We start from the raw sequence: 17639 nt of genomic DNA, 5'->3' as shown, positions 1-17639 counted from the left end.
CGAAATCGTAAAACATTTTATGGGCGAAGCTCCTTATAGCGGTACCCATTCGTCACTCCTAGCCGTTGTAGTATGTAACAAGTATAACATGTTGACCTCCAAGGAGGTGCCGGTGAGAGATTTCTTCTGTGCGTTGTTAAACAATAAAAAATAGTGCTCAATGTACATGCCAATGGCTGTTAATGAGGAATGAGAGACAGGAGCATTCGGTTTTTAGTTAACGCGCACGCTGCGACCCCCTTAGCAGCCATTGGCATGTACATTCAGCACTATCTGACAAGAAAGGGTTGCTACGTTATACTCGCTGGGTGTCACCTCATTAGTTTTAGAAAGGTTTAGCGAGCGTTGAGCCGCAGTGCCATGAATACAGTGAACTAGTATATACCATGAACTCGAGGTGGTTAAGTACACCCGAAGCGCAAGCCATAAGAAAGTGTGCGTGTGCTACCTCTCGTTTAGTCCTTGGAATGTCTGCTGGATGGTGGTGCTTCTATATGGGGAATAAATGATGAAAAGATGCGAGATGGTGGTACTTGGAGTGTTGAATAGATGGACGAACGGACACACAGACTGATGCATGGATGGACGCATGAACGGACGCAGGGGCGGATGCATGTACGAACGCAGGGACGGACGCACGAACAGACGCACGTACGGATGGGCGGATGGACGCATGGACGGTCACACAGACGGACGCATGGACGGACGGAAGCAAGAACGAATGGACGGACAAAGGCTTTGCCCCACTCTCCATCATTCACTCCGTGGATATGCTGCAATTTTTTTGTTTCAGTTCATGCCGGAGTTTAGTGCTGTGCAACTACTGTCGTGTCACGTTGTGCGCTGTATGTGTGGTTGTGTGCGTTATTAGTAGTTTTATTCAGCTGCAGTTCTTGTTAAATTATTGCCTACATGTTTATTTCTTGTGTGTAATTTATAATCATAATATGACGGCTGTAATTTCGCGTCTCGCAGTGCAATGAATCCTTCTATTTGCCTGCGTTTATCAAACATTAAGAAAGTGGGCATGTGCTTACCAAGAATATCACCTGAAAATAAAAGTTTTCGCTCCTCCAGTGATTCTCATGTTTTAATTAAATTGTGCGCATACACACACATTGGCATCGTGCGCTTGCCGCTCTTAAGGTCCCTAGATGAAACAAGGTCGAGCGTCACTATTGTTCTCGAGCCGTCCTCCTCACTCTCTCGATTACTTTTCTTTTTCTCTGCCATCCGCGTCTGTAATTGGTGCATTACTTGCACGTGATCTTGCAAATGGCTGGTGGTGTTATTTATTAATATGCAAAAGGTTCAAAACGAGTACGCATGCGCATATGGCTCCAGCCGGATTCTCGCAGTGACCAAAGACAAAATCGTTGCCAGAACATAAACTGAAGAGGAGGAGCGTTTCGGTGTGCGCTAAGTCGACCAAGATTGTTTCGCCATGCTCGTTCAATGCAACATCTGCGTTTTTCAGCAATGCTGCGTTGCCGTAAACAACAGAAAATGGTTTCGCTCTCTTCAACTTACCTCGTGCTTTCCGAGATGAAGCGCACCATGAAGTGCAACTATGAACCATTTCACGCGAATGCTTTCGTGCAACTCCGTAAACGTATGTCGACGCGGATCTGCGAAGCGAGTTCACTTGTCGGTTTTTATTGAAACGCCAGGCGCGCGTCTAATGCGTGTCTAGTGCATGCCAGTTGGTACAAATACATGTGGGTATGCACGTATACAGAGCAGCTGTAGGTTGTAATCAACGCACCTTCAGAAACATTTCACTCTTGACCAGTTCCCGCTTGAGCCGAAACGCGCTGCTTTGAGACACCTCACCAGTATAGAACTCTCACTTTTCAGGAAGTTCCCAGCACCGCATCAGAATCACTTGGCATCACGATTGTCCAAATGGGCACACTTAAAAAAAAAAAAAAACGTCATCGCAGTGCTGCTGGACGAGTGTTCGTACCAGTCTGGTCGTAGTTTTTTTTTCTTGCGTGTGCACAAGCCGGTTGTAATCAATCGTCACAACGTCACGCCCTGTGGCCACTTACAGGATCCAGAAAGAAGCACGTTCACTGTGTCACAGCACGAACAAAACACAATCGGAGAAGTGGACTAGTTAGAACTGGCCGAAATACCGCGGCCGTGGAACTAAAATGTACTACGCGAGACGCCATGGCTAGTGGTGTAAAGTATAGAACTGCACAACGTTGCCGGTTGAGTAACGCACATCCCGCTTGCTCTTGTGTTGTGCCGTTTATGTTCATAAAGGTAACTGTTTATTCTACGTCTTATTTCGTTCCATTTTGTTTCATTTACATCTATTCACCGTAGCAACGGAACCCAAACATTCGCTTTTGGATGAAAGTTTTAAACCTTCTAGGGGGCGCTTCAGGAACATAGGCGAAGAGGAAAGGGAAAGGTGTCGCTACTTTAGAAACTTGTTTCATCTAGGGACCTTAGCCGCTCTAGCGCTGCAGCTTACACGAAGCTCACAGATGAATGTAAACGACGCGCTAAACAAAAATTAAAGTATGACCTCAGAGATGAGCACGCACGTTCAGAGGTTGCATAATAATCCTAGGCAATACAAAATGGCCTTCGAGACAGTCTTCTCTGCGGCCTGCCATCTCTGAAGCTGCAAAGTTTCACCACACCCGTTTGGTGCGCTGCGAACCCAAATCAGCCGCAGGAGCCTATGTTAGTGTTCTCTCTTAGCATTTTATACTACTTTATGGTATAGTACCTGGTGCTCTAAATCGTTACAACTTCTTCCAAACACACGTGCACATGTGTAAATTCTCGCGGAGAGGGAGAGTTAGAGTTGTAGATGGAAGGAAGAAAGGAAAATAGGAGGAAAAGAACGGCAGGGAGGTTAACCAGCCTATAGGCAGCGGTTTCCTGCCCTGCGCATGGGAGGGGGATGGGTGAGATGAAAGATAGAGAAGGTTACAACTATTCTTAAGTTGTAAACGACTATACACTATCTGAACAAAAAATTGGCCCCATATCTGCATGTAATCTGCAAATGTCATCGTAAGACGATAGCTTTGCGTGTTGTTATGCCAGCGACTCCTCGTCAAACGTCCGTGCCTCTGAAAAAGGCAATCTGGGTCAAGGCCAGTCCGCCTGGCACGATCACCTCGACGGCGTGAACACGCGCGGCGCCCCTCTGGCCCATGTGCAGTGAGTCAGCTGCGCACGTGACAGCGAGCCGGCGGCCGCGTGTCTGGTGGTCTGACGCATGGCGCGGCGGCCCCCATTGGCGGAATCTGCCCTGACGACCAGCGGCGCTTCTGATTGGACATTTTGGTTGGACCCGGTGCAAATAAAAGAAGCCCTGCGGCGTGTCGCGATCGGAGGTCCTACGAGAGAGGAGTCCCCATGTCGGAGAGCCGACATGTGTGTGAGTCAGCGGTCTTAGGCGAAAGGCTGACCTATGTGTTAGAGAGGAGAGCTCGGCTCTTCGAGTCTCTGTCGGCCCCAGTGCCGGAATTGTAACGCCTCTGTATATACGCTGTACATAAACCTTGTTTAACTCACCGTCGTCTCGTCCGCTCGTCTTATCAGCTCGGCGCAGAAGCAGTCGCGAGCTGAGATACATACGCTACCAAACGGCTGGTGACCTTCCCGGCGGAGTTGAAAGCAGTGGCGCCTTCGAGGCCGTGTTGGCGTCCCCGTCTTTCGCAACAGTGGTGGCTTCGGCGGGATCGGTCCGTCGTTCGCAACAGTGGAGGTCAGCGGTGAGATTTCGGAGGTGCGTTCGCAACAGTGTGGAGGGAGTGAACAAAACATTTATTTGATGTTCTGCACAAGAAATTCGGTGAATGGTATTCCGGAGGCGCTCGTTAGAGTGCCTCGAGCGTGCAGCGGAGGCGAGGAACGCATCAAGTCACGTCACAGGTGAGACATGAGCGCCCTCTGGCAGTTTTATTTGGAAACCAAACGCGTGGCCCTGAGACGGACGGGTGTGCGCGCCCGTCTCAGAGGTGATAAGGTGTAGAACGCAAGGCGACGGGTAGGTGCCACCACCGTGTAGTCTTAGCAAACTGTTGGAAACACTCGCTTCTTCGTGGAAGCGTTGTATGGTTAGCGCAGCGCGATAAGCGGTATACAGCCCTTAGAATTACTTATGTATGCCTTTTCTAGTAAAAGACAAACATGCAGAATATATACGTGTTGTTATGGTGCCTCAGATATGCGCAATAATTGACAATCGCACACGTATGAACGCATGATCCTTGAGCAACATTGGTGGGCGCTGCGGATGGGGTCGGCCGTTCGGGGTATCGGCTGGTGCTGTTTAGAGTACCCAGTTCACGGTAACGGTGGACAAACAGACAAATGTGCAGACAGACAGACAGACAGACAGACAGACAGACAGACAGACAGACAGACAGACAGACAGACAGACAGACAGACGAAGTCCGGCTAGTATTAGCGGAAATGGCAACTCTGGTTGGAAGGATACACGAGCTTTGCTTTCAACAAATAACGCGTTCAGGTCCCGTACGCACCATCATCTAAATCGCTGGCCCGGCTTCCCTTTGGTTCTCGGTGGATATCTCAACCGTGCCGCATAAAAACAAAGGTTTCCACGCGTCAAATTGGCCGCTTTGAAGTTCACCAGTATGCCTATGGCATCGGCAGTTGAGAGGTGCGCACTGCACGATAATTCTTTCATTTTGCAAATTGCCACACTTGAAATTTATTCCTAAGCAAGCTAGAAATGTTGAGTAATATGAATTTGCAAGGAAATTATTTTTTGATGGAGAAATTTCGGATGTTACGGAACACACTAAGGGCAAAAAAGTGCGCTTCTTCGCAACAGAACAATCATGTTTTTACTTCAAGAAACGGCTTCCGTGAGTTGCAATTAAATATTTAAACAAATAAATGAATCTCTTGTGTAGTAAAACTGAATGGAAATACAGAATAGTACAGCAACTATCTGCGCTTTCAATCACCACACGCCGCCAGTTCATCTTCATTTACTCTCATTATTAACTTGGCAGCTGCTGCCGTGCACGTCACTAATTTTATTCTTTACTTCACGTGATTTGTTTCGTTGGTAGCGATTTATTTTCATTGTATAAATGACCTTCGATCACTATTAATGGTTAACACTCTCTTCACCACCCCCCTGGCCCAACTCACAGGTATAAGTATGCGTAATATTTCAATATTTCAGTAACACTTGTTTGGATACCTGGTCCATACTGCAAGAAAATTAGACGACACAATCAACCCAGAACCCTGTCGTGGTGGAACAGTGCTTATTGTGCTCGGCTGCTGCCCCGAATGTTGCGGTTTTGATCCCTGTCGCGACAGCCGCATTTCGACGGAGGTGAAACGCCAGATAATCCTGCGCTAAGCGTTGTCAGTGTGCTTTAAAGAGCACAAAGTGGTAGAAATTTCCGGAGCTCTCCACTGCGGCGTCTTCTACAATCATATCGTTGTTTTGGAACGTACAACACCGCATATTGGTATATTATTAGACCCCCCAACAACAATAGGCAAGAGAAAAGAACGCCACTCGCAGCCAACGTGGTTCTTACGAAACGGTCGCAATATATACACCATGCCACAGATGCATTGTAACACACCCCGCGTCATATAGCACACGGCCAATATCCTTGCGAGTGCTAGTTAAAGAAACCATTCAAACGATTCAAACTCAGCTGAACGCACCACAACCGGCGTATGGCTAATACAGACTTTTTTTTTTCTTACGTAGTATGCTTCAGGCATCACTCGATTAATCCCCACCTCGCTTCTATCAAAAATGGCGATATTGGCAAGTCTTGCCTCACATCTACACGCACTGCAGCGCAGGAAAAAATGTGCTGAAAAAATTCACTGATCGAAAATTCTTGGAATATTGTTTCTAGGTTAATGTCTCTAGATCACAAGCTCGTTAGCGTTAAGCCATTTCTGCTACGACAACGTGATCTTTTAGCGAAGTCACTCGTCATTTCGCATTGTCACATTTCGTATGAAGGAGCCCTTACTGAGAGCCGGTATAAGAGCATCTCGTCGGCCGAAACTCAACATCAGGGGGGCATCAGGACAACGCGGGAGATTAGAGAACAATGAGGCAGGTGGATGCCTCTTCACTTCCCACCGGGCGCGTGGCACGCAAGATAACTCTTTATCTAGATAACGTGCAGTGCTTTCTGCGCTCAAGCGACCAACGTTGACAGGCAACACCGTGTCCCCTGCTTTATTCGAAAGAGTTTATCTTACGGATTCACACGTCCATCACCAGTCTTTCATTGCTTGTTTCAGAGATCAAGTTAAATTTCGATACAAGAAATTAGGGAACCCTAAAACTTCGCCTTTACGACTTGAACCTGATAGCGATCCTCTGTTCCTAGTACGTACCTCAAACACTTAGTGCATGAAACCTTTCCGACCTTGCTATGTACCCACTACGTGAACTTACAGCAAGCAGGCGCAGTAGCGTGTGTGCCTTTTCTAGTGGGTCACCGGCAATAAACCACGAAGTCATTATGATAATCACGTGTTCTGACCCCCGATTGCAATGGGCGCTTGTACCACGCATTATTACTGCAATAGTTAATGTCTATTGTCAAGCGTGTATACAGGACACGTGTGTTCGTAATTTCACTGCATTTACAAGCAGATGAACTTATTTTTAATGTATTCACTTTCGATACATGAAAAAAACATACGCTTGGCCGTCTGTTAGAATATCCACTTGCACGCAAACGACCAGGGTTCAATACCCATTCGGACCCAAACGACTTGTGTTCAATCTTCACTGTTACTCATAACTTTTTTTTATTATTCAGTTTATTTGCATAATTCTCGATTTTCCGGTCTCACATACGATAATTATTTGCTCACAACCAAGGACGCCAACGCCGGTATTTCTGTGAAACGAGCTTTTTAACGCTATCGCGTTGAAATGGTTTTAGTTAAGGCGGAGTATAGTCTATCACCGGCCTGTGCATTGGTTGGTTTGAAATTCAAGCTAAATCTGATACAAAATCGACTAAAGGCTGAGCCGGCTGAGCAGTCCATCAATGACCTGTTCATTGGTAGGTTTACTTTAGAAGAGTTATATACGAAATTGTCTTGGAGAGATGACTGAAAGGTTAGTTATCGCCTTACTCGTGCAACGTATCACATTGTGTCATCCTTAGAAGAAACGTGAGTGATTATTGCATTGCAATAAAATAGTACCAACGAAAATGAGGGACCAGACGAAGATGAAAGAAAGGTAAGCTGGGTGCACTGACAACTCAATTTTCATTCGGTAGTTGCGCAGAGTAAACACGAGCTGTACATGAATGTTTTCATTTCATTTTCATTTCATGTATTATTCACAACAATATATATATATATACAAGTTTTGGTATAAAGGCAGGGCCTCATAACTGACAGAAGAGTTGTGAAGGGGTTCTTATGTCGTACACAGATATATAAACGCTAGAGAGCGCAAGAAATTTATAATTGATTGATATATGGGGTTTGACGTCCTGAAACCACCATATGATTATGAGCGACGCCGTAGTGGAAGGCTCGGGAAATTTCGACCACCTGGGGTTCTTTAACGTGCACCCAAATCTGAGCACAGAGGCCTCAGCATTTTCGCCTCCATCGAAAATGCAGCCACCGCAGCCGGGATTCAATTCCGCGACCTGCGGGTCAGGCAAGAAATTAGTAAAACGGGGGATAGAGTCGGAGGTAGAATTCAAACAAGTGCATTGAGCATGAACTAATGTAAGTTAATAAACAAGCAAAAACATGGCTGACCCCCTCAGTAAGAGGAATTGTTATAACAGAAAAGCCAAAAGTGTGTCCCAAGTGGCAGTTAATTGTTTATTGCGCATTGATGCATGAGAACTTGTAAAATGCCTAGAATGAAGGAAGCATACAACAAAATTATGCGTGAGCTGAAAACTGCACTCCTGCGTTTTATAGCACTAGACGCAGGATCTCGGGTGCAACACGTTGCACGATACACCAGCGTAGGATAACAAACCAAACACTCGCCTGGTTGACCTTCCTACTTTTACTACGTTTTCCTGTACCTCCTTTATTCTTGTATACTATGTTTCTTGGTGTCCAGCGGCTATATCAAACCACACAAAGTAGGCCTGTAGCCGGGGGGTGGTGGAGGGGGGAGCAGATGGGAAGAGGTGTTTCACAGAAAATAAATAATTAAAATAAATACTTCTAAAGATTTTCAACAAGCGCCTGCCCCCCCCCCCTCCCCCCAAAAATAAAATTAAATATAAAATCGGGCTACGCTTGACGACGATGCATCCGCACTAACGCTTAGTGGCTGATTTGCATTCCGACGACTAACACCCGTGATCATGATTCAACCGTTGTAGAAACTAAAGCTGCTGACATACCACTGAACACAGCCTATCGTCAATCCCACCTGAAGATGGCGCCAGGAAGCACATAATAAACAGTGGTACCGCGAATGCTTTCCTTCAATGGGTTGCGAATTGCGTTGAGAAACGGCAAGGTGTGAGCGACAAGTGAACAAATTTTCAGTTGTTAGTGCATCTTGTGCACGTGTCTTCAATCTTCGTCTGGTTTCCTGTCTTTGCTCGCGATGTCATAGTTCAAGTATGAGACAGCTAGCCCCTCAAAATACGTCTTCAGAATTACTGCAAACTACGGGAGGAAAAAAAAAAGAACTTGGGAATAGCGAGTGATCTCTTAACGATATACTAAACGAGAAAGGTTGTGTTGACCTTAAGGAGACAGGAAGTCTGTAGTGTGGGAAATTGACGTGCAAACAAGGTTAGCTGATATTGAGCTTACAATATGAGAAAAAAAAAAGTTAAGGTCGGCCCATGTAACACGTCAGGCAGATACCCAGAGCCCAAATAAATAAATAAATAAGTAAATAAATAAATAAATAAATAAATAAATAAATAAATAAATAAATAACCACTTAGTGATCAAGGCGCTCGTCCACCATTGGGAAAATGGGGGCAAACGAGTTTTGGCATGTGCGTGTCTTTCTTTCTTTCTTTCTTTCTTTCTTTCTTTCTTTCTTTCTTTCTTTCTTTCTTTCTTTCTTTCTTTCTTTCTTTCTTTCTTTCTTTCTTTCTTTCCCGTTGCAGAACACTCGCTCCGGACTGTTGCCTCAGCCATTTCAGAAATCGGACTTTTTGCGCTCCTTGAGCAGCGAAACACTTCAGTTGCTAGAGGCGACAACGACGGCCAGGAGTTCATCCCGGCAACGATGCACTGTGGCGACGTGAAGTGACACGTGACCCCGACAAAAGACCAGATTGCCGTATCAGATACCGCTTATCGCTGACAAGCCCACATTCGAAGGAGCATTGGTTTTCGAATAATGGTTCATACGAATAATACGCGCTTGGCCGGCGCGCCACCTTGGGTCAGCGGTGCTTTTACAACGTATGACACCGTCACCGAAATCATAGTTACAAAGGCTTCGTATTGCATTTACATTGCAAAAAGGAAAAAAAAGAAACAACTTGAATCTGCTTGCCGATGCGAAGAGTTCGTTTATCTTTCTAAAGTGGCCGGGGCGTTAGACGCGGATTCGCTGCCATAGTTACGAAACGTCGTCGATATAGCTCGCGGCCCTTAATCCGGTCAAGCGACTTCATTATCGCAACTCCGCCGCCGCTCCCGCCTGATCGCGAGGAGGGTTGCTGCCTCCTCCAGCTGCTAGAGTTCTCGCCACCACTACTACACCCCGAGCGGCAGGAACTGGGCTGCGCAATCAACTTGCCCTTGCTCTCTGCCATCCTCTTCTCCCAACTCGTGATACCCAGCTGCTGCGTCGGGGAACTCACGTCACGAGACGATAAACCGCTCCTCGACGCTTCAAACTACCGCCCTTCTATCTCCCCAACTGTTCGACTTTCTCTTTTTCACCCCGACCTTTGGAAGCCCGACAAATCGTGCGGGAGTTGTAGAACGACGCTTGTGAGCGTTACGCTTCTCGCTGTGGCCACTCCCAGTGCTTGTTGTTCTCTGTGTCTTGGCCGATGTTCGAGAGCGCCACTTCGTGAATAGTGCGTACGTTCCGCGCGCTTGTGCTCCGGTGCCAAATTCGAGGTGGATATACGTACTTAAAGCCGAAAAATGCAGTCATCCGCGTGGCTTCCGGATCAGCTAAGTGTAGATCCTCCGGATATTGAGGTAAGCACGCTTTAAACGATCTATTTATTTATTTGAAGATACCTTACATACCTCAGTTAAGGCACTGTGTAGGGGGGGGGGGGGCAGCACAAGAATTGAACTTCCGCAGCACTTTCATTACGCAATTGGCATGTCGGGAGTATGTACCACATCATGTTATCCTGTGTTCTACTGCCTTAACATGTTTTTATTGCTTGAACTTTCTTTTATTTAAGTTACATTGTGAATCACTTTTTATTATGCCCCCCCCCCCCCTGCTTGGTCTTTCGACCGCAGTATTCTGTAAATAAAATAAAAAAATAAAAGGATGAGAAAAGCGATGGTAAATAGCTGCTTGGTTCATGCAGCATCGGTAAAAAAAAATCAACACTAGAACAGATGAAACGTACAATAGGTGATTATTCAAAATATGCATTTTCTATAAGGTCGTGTAGTCATGCAAACTACAGCACAACCTACAAATATACAGTAACACAGTTCGTTCAAAAAGTAAATAAATACCGTCTCTATTTCTTAGCAGCCCCTTCCCCTTGTTATCACTTCATGTTTACAATCTTTGCCTTTATTTCACGTAACTGGCTCGACAACTGGGCCTCGCTCTGATTTGCTTACGACAGTGAAGTGCTTCGTGAATGTGAGCACCATATAATATCCCATTGGAAGTGAGTCGCTAAGTTGACTTAGATGACGTGAAGCTGGCTGACAGACGTTTACATTTTTTTTAAGGAATGCGGACACGTATGCGACAGATACAGCTCGTAAACCGTTAAGGGCAAATCAGTAAATGATAATGCCAAGAAGAGATATATAACAAAGGGACTATTGCCCCTTATCGTCCTTGTTTTGTGTGTCATATCGTGGTTATCACAAGTTTCGCCTAGTTGTACTCAGTACCATGCAAAACTAACAAAATCTAGCTTTTCTCAAATTTGCGCCTTTCTCTATTTACTTTGGCAGTGTTTTCCGATAGCCCAATTTTATCACCACGCACTCGCCAGCTAGATTCGCGTCTCGATATAACCGCACTAGAGGAACTCGCACTCTTTCAACGTTGAAAACCTGGCTGCATTTAAAACGCGATTTTGAAGCACTGCTGACGCGGGAAGTATACTGGATAGAGAGAGAGCACTGGAGAGCAGTATTGTAGGAACGGTGAAGTTTTATAGAGACCTAAGGATGGATGTTGCCCTCTCTCTCCTTCCTGTTAAACTCTATCTCCCGCCAAAATACGCACTCGTGTGCGTGCATCCAAGTGTAGACGGTGCTACGCTTCCATGTCGTTCGGTTATGGATGCCACAGCACGTGTTGGTCACCGTATTATACATAGAAAAGTAGAGGTGCCTGCCCCACACAATTTTGTAGTAATTTCGTTTTGTCCGTTTTTGGATGCGAAACGCGTTACGGTCGATCTCAATCCGGCGTGTGGAGTGACCCCCTTTACAGCGCATGCGCGCACCTCTCCCCCTCTCTCATCTCGCAACACCGATGCAGGTGGCGTCTACTTGCTTCCCCATCATCTCTCCCCACTAGGCATCTCTCCCAGCGGCGTATACAGCCCCATTGCACACGCATGTCACCTGGTTCACGATAATGCCCCCTGTTTCGCATCTACACATGGTTCCCTTTAGCGGGAAATGGTGTAGTTTTTGACCGGCACAGCAGAGCGAACGTGTCCTGACGCGAGGCATTGTATAGGGCCGAATGTCCCAATACGTTTTGCCAAACAGTGACAGCGCTCACACCACTAAGCATTGCTTTGTTTGCGATTTAAGAAATTGTGGCAGCTTCAAGCTAGTGTCGCCAAGCCTCAAGAAACAGCGGAGCTGATTGACTATCCTTGTTTCTCTTTACTTTTCTCTTTCTTATCTTTCCTGCTTCTTCTGTATGGTTCTTCATTTCTTGTATATAGTTTCGCTATTTCTTTCTCTGTCTCACTAGTTTATCCTTCTTTCAATTTCTTCCGTTCCTGTATCTCATTATTTACCGCTTCTTCTTTTTTTTTGAACTGTCTATCTTCCTACTGCTTCTTTCTCTCTCTCTTTTTGTTTTTTTTTTCTGGCTCTCGTTGTCTTTTTTTTCTGTATCGTTCTGTTATTACTATCTCTGTTTTGCGTCTGTTTCGATCTCTTTCTCTGTCTTTTCATTCGTTACGCGTTTATTCACTTCGTTTCTCTATTATCCTCCTTTTCCTTTCTATTACTTTCTCGCTTTCTCTGTTTCTCTTTCTAGTTTTTCTATCCCTTACCTTATTTCTATCTTTTTCGAGTATTACATGTGCTCCACTTCATTGAGCAGAGTTTTCATTGATCGTTCGCACCTCATGAACTTGGTAGTTGGGCTCGCCCAATTCCTGTGTCGCATACCGACCCGAGGAGTTTTACATGACGGAGTACAAATGGTCAATAGCTGAAAGAACCTCGCAGTTAGAAAAACAGGAATTCCCAGCATACCTTCCCAATTATAGAACCACCGTGTTGCTGGTGGCACCCTCCTTCGTACCTTTCACACGTTCAACTGTTTTTTTTTTTGACGGCCAACTAGGCTGTTGTAGTCTGCGTGTTATCATGCGAGCAAATACACAACTGTCAAACCGCTGTGTGGACATATTGTTGCAGAGCGCGAGAAGCTGCACAGCGTCCGTCGGTGTTGCAAGCGGAAACTAGAACCCAAAACACGTGGTCGCATCGAAGGTCGCGATGAGTCATCGCTGCTCGCATTACGCGCAACGCGTCCAAGGGCAAACCCTGGAGGGATGCACGTACTTTGTCGAATGATGCACGCTTTTCAAAGCACGCTCGCACCACGCTGCCAGCTTCGCTTGCATCGCTGGATGGCGCCCAAGAAGGTCGGCCGCCTGGTAATACAGAAAATGAATGCAATGCACGCATTTTTTCGACGGGCTGAGTATTCAGCCGTGTTCCGCAACATTCGTTTTATTTTCATACTTAATAGCTGCCCACTTCTCATTACGACTTCATTATGGTTGTACAATGTGTGCACATTTTATATTTCTTTAAGGTATCCACCCACCTCCTATATAATGACCCCACTGTTAAAGATAATTGAGGTAACCAGATCAAGCGAAAGAAAAACTTCACGGTATACCAGCTTTTTCTGCAACGGTGTATACAAAGCATAACATATTCTTCCAAATGTTCGCTTGTAAGCATATTGGACGGCCGTGTTAGGCCGCAGTATTTATTGCCCGCTTGTTTTTAGCAGTACTGCCGATCTAGTACACGCTTGTTCAGTTTATTTCTGTCGTGTCAAATATTTACCGATTTAGTTCACTGAATAAATAAAATTTGTTGTATTTCGCTCCAATCGCGTTGTCACCCTTAGTCGTAGCAGGATGGCAGATTGGGTCAGTTGGACGCAATTCATGCACTTGAGCAGCAGCAGCAAAAAAAAAAAAAAAAGTAGTGCCACCAGGAGACAGTTGTTCAATGTCGGTATCTTAACAGAAGAGTCATCTCTAGCCGGAGGTTCAGTAATTATTTCATTTGAACGGTTCCAAACCATAAAAAACAGCGACCACTTCTTTATTGTATGTCAGACACCTTTTTTTTCTTGTTCTTCATTACATAAATTTTAAAGCTTTTGTTTTCAACACAAATTTGTAACGCAAACACTGAACAGGTAATTGTGAGGTGATGCGCGCAGAGACCCGTGTTTCTTATTTGTGAGGGGAAGGGGGCTAGGGAGGAGCCAGAGGGATTGAACTGTGCGCTGTGTGAGGTACACACAATAAGTTTATCATCGAAGCGACACCATCATTTGCAAGCAAAAGGTATAGGTGTGTGCACGGGAGAGGAGATGGCAGGCGTCTCCCCTTTGTCGCCCAAAAGAAGGGGCGCAAAGCATGCCAAATACATTGATCGAACTCCCCCCTCCCCCTGAAGGGGAACTCTGCGCAAGGTTATTAATCGCGTTACGCCAGACAGGGGAGGGGGTGGAGGGGCAATGTTTGCCCCCCCCCCCCTCCCGCGATTGACGACTCTTGTAGCGTATGAATATTGAGACATATTCTTTGAGAATGAACCATATAGCCATCTCCGTTATCTTGGCACAAAGTGTTTTGGCGCTAGTTACAATGTAGAGGCTCTAAATTCGGTGATGTTACGGACAGGTGTCGCTATCATGTCACAAATTATCATTTAAGGTGCGTGAAAGGAAGTACATTGTATCAAGTCGAAACGTATCGCCACTGATTCGTAATCTTGTTTTCATTACGTCTGCTGCCAAGTTCACTTGAAGGTAATTAAACCAAGTTGCACTGATTTTGCTCGATGCGTTTTTCATCCACAGAATATACTTGCACTCAATCCACGCGTCAAGCACACAACGACGACAACTCCCAGCGCTGAAACAAAGCAAAAAAAGCAACACTGGAAGAGGAACAGCGATAAGAAGTGCAGCGTAAGAACGAGCAGCTATCTCGTGCTTCCTTATAACGTATTCACTGTGTGTGTCTGATATACAGCCTCATTTCCTTTTCTGACCCTATTTTTAAAGTGATAGCTGTGGTTGAAGCAAGATTACTTTATTTAGGGCCTGTCAGAGGAAACGATGCGGACTATGCAGATAAGCTGACAAATAGAAACTATAGTGATATTGGTGAAAGTACATAGAAGCAACACTGGCGTTACAGAAGCGCAAGATTTGCCGTCAACACAAAAAAGAAGAGTGTATTAGTACTAACTACTTTTAAGCGGCACGACGTATTTTCACCTGCTGCCTAAGCTAAATGCATTGAAATATGATTACGAGAAAAGAAAACGCAGTATTTATCAATAACAATGGCGTTGTATTGCCACCAATATTACAACTGTGTTTAAAGTTCGTGACGTGTTCGGTAAATGTGATCAACGTGTGCTAGAGGGCGCTATATGAAAAGTGCACGTTATACAATGTACCATGGCTGGTGCGACAACTGAAACGTACGCCAAGTATATTGAAGCACTCGTTATACAGAACATTCTCCCTTACGATTTTCTCCACCTTGAATGATCGAAAATTAGTAATGACATGGCGATTGAAGAACAGTGATAATAACGATGCACGTTTCCCCCCCAAAAAATGCTTTAACACACATCATAAGTTGTCTTTTATTCGTACCATTTCAAAACTTCATTTCATAGAGAGTTTATCAGTCTCAATTAATATGCCCCTAAGAGGCATGATTAAAAATAAATCATCGCAACGTTAACTCTATTTTACCTGGCTTTAATGATGTTTCTTACTGTACCAGCGTAAAAAGTTTGCTCCATAATCTTCTTGCGAACAATAGAGCAATGAAACCAACTTGCAGCTCGAGCTTAGTGAACTACATTTAAGCAAGATCTTGGTGGCAATTTCACTGCCGGCCCATGAATAAGCTAACTTTCGCTGAATAATTAATGGAATCGAAGCACGAAGTGACCTATGGTGGTTTTTGGGATGTTAAACCTCACATATGATCAATCGCATCAATCAATGAAACACGAAGTGAACCAGGCAAATAGCAGAACCACCAAATCACCAAATCACTACTCTAGCCAGCGCACCCCCACTCATACAAAAAAGATCCCATATCATTCTTCAGAATAAAAACTATTGGATGTATTTTCCAACATTCCGAATGCTTGCAAACATTGCACAATCATGTACTCATATTAATAATGCAGTGTTTTATAATGCTTATACACATGGTAACTAATGTGTAGGAAATATATGTAAAGCGATCTTTTGTGTAGCACCTTGTTTGGCTTTTAAGACAACGAAATGAAATGAGAGGAAATGAAATGAAATGACGTAGTCTGTCGCAGTAATCAAACTCTGTGATGCTGCCTTTTCGCATAAGGTGGAATGGTTTCTTTCAGAGCTGCAAGCCTTTGGAGAAAAACTTCGACGACATCAAGCACACCACGTTGAGCGAGCGTGGTGCTCTCAGAGAAGCGGCCAGGTAACGCCGATCCAGAAAAAAAGTAAAATATCCGAGTACACATCCGGCACTTTCCTAAAAAAATATTGAAATCCAAAATCTATATGGGAGCCGACAGATGGAAACACCTAGTGGTATAGTCGGGTTGAACAGTATAGAAGTGCCTCAGACAGGCTGGCCGACGTTTCGATAGGAGGACCTACCTTCGTCAAAGGCACCTTGACGTTCTCCAATCACAGGCAACTTCACGTGCCTTTGACGAAGACAGGTCCTCCTATCGAAACGTCGGCCAGCCTGTCTGAGGCACTTCTACTGTTCAACCCGACTATCCCACTAAAATATTGAGGCATTCGCGAACGTCAGTGCGTACGCTTTGACAGAACAGTTAGTGAGCAACTTGCGTCTCTTGTACATATACCTTGCATATGCCATCTAATATACCTTGCTTCCAGAAATACCAGCATGAGCGTGAATATCTACTTTCGCCGATATATAAGATTATTTAATTGTTTTGCGACATGCATGACTAAGCGAAGAGACAATAGTCCAGAATTTTAAATAATTTTCTACCCCATTCTAATCATTCACACACACACACACACACACACACACACACACACACACACACACACACACACACACACACACACACACACACACACACACACACACACACACACACACACACACACACACACACACACACACACACACACACACACACACGACAAAAAAAGACGTGAAAAAAGAGAGACATAAAGTGATGCTCTTTTCCCGACAAAACTGCATCCATATTGTCCGTTGAAAAATGCGCAAGAATCCAAATGATTGGTCATGTGCGTACGCATGAGTTGCAGAGGGAGGATTTTTTTACTTCGTCACTTAAGAGGGGGGGCGCAAAGTCTGCCCCATATAATGACCCAGTTAGGAGAAGGGGCACTTTGATGAGACTTCGTTGCCCCCCCCCCCCTCTCCTCTGGTAATTTCCATGAGAGGGGACTCTGCACCAGACTATGGTACTTAACTTTGTGTGGGTCCGTGTAAATATTTTGTGTAGCGTTATTTTTCACTGAATTTCAATTTCAAGCTTGCGTACTAATCACTGCGTCTATTTCTCTCGCGCACTGTAACGGTTTTGACAACGACACAGCAAGTTGCCGCATGTAATACAATTCCGACCTGCCATTGTTCACGCCGGAATGATTCATAAATGAATAAATCTTTTCAACAAGCACGTTGATTACATACGTGGTATGCTTGGCATTCCTGTTACAGGTGTCTAAAATGCGCCGACGCTCCGTGCCAGAAAAGCTGTCCTACGCAGCTCGACATCAAAGCATTTATCAGCAGCATTGCGACAAAGGTGAGTGCGAGGTGCTATTAATTGGACCGCGCAAGCTCTTGCACTAAACGATCCGCTGTCATTTCGACCACGAGGAAGCTTACACGTTTTTGTTTTGTACTTAGCTCAAATGAAACGAAGTTATATTATAGCGCATCCAGGACGGAACATAGAAGACGACACATAACACAATCACAGCGCTAACT

The 17639-nt window shown here is 45.1% G+C and overlaps 1 protein-coding gene across 1 annotated transcript in view; it reads left to right on the top strand.

Annotated features, from left to right (window-relative positions):
- Positions 1–9786: 9786 nt before the first annotated feature.
- Positions 9787–17639, top strand: part of su(r) (dihydropyrimidine dehydrogenase su(r)) — a 39489-nt gene continuing 31636 nt past the window's right edge. The window contains exons 1-4 of the mRNA XM_037432660.2: positions 9787–10167; positions 14477–14587; positions 16030–16112; positions 17367–17454. Coding sequence (XP_037288557.2) covers positions 10111–10167; positions 14477–14587; positions 16030–16112; positions 17367–17454 — 339 coding nt within the window. The 5' untranslated portion in view covers positions 9787–10110. The remainder of the gene's footprint in view (positions 10168–14476; positions 14588–16029; positions 16113–17366; positions 17455–17639) is intronic.

Source organism: Rhipicephalus microplus, chromosome 10, assembly GCF_043290135.1.
Source record: "Rhipicephalus microplus isolate Deutch F79 chromosome 10, USDA_Rmic, whole genome shotgun sequence".
Lineage (NCBI taxonomy): Eukaryota > Metazoa > Arthropoda > Arachnida > Ixodida > Ixodidae > Rhipicephalus > Rhipicephalus microplus.
This window is presented reverse-complemented; position numbering and strand designations above follow the sequence as displayed.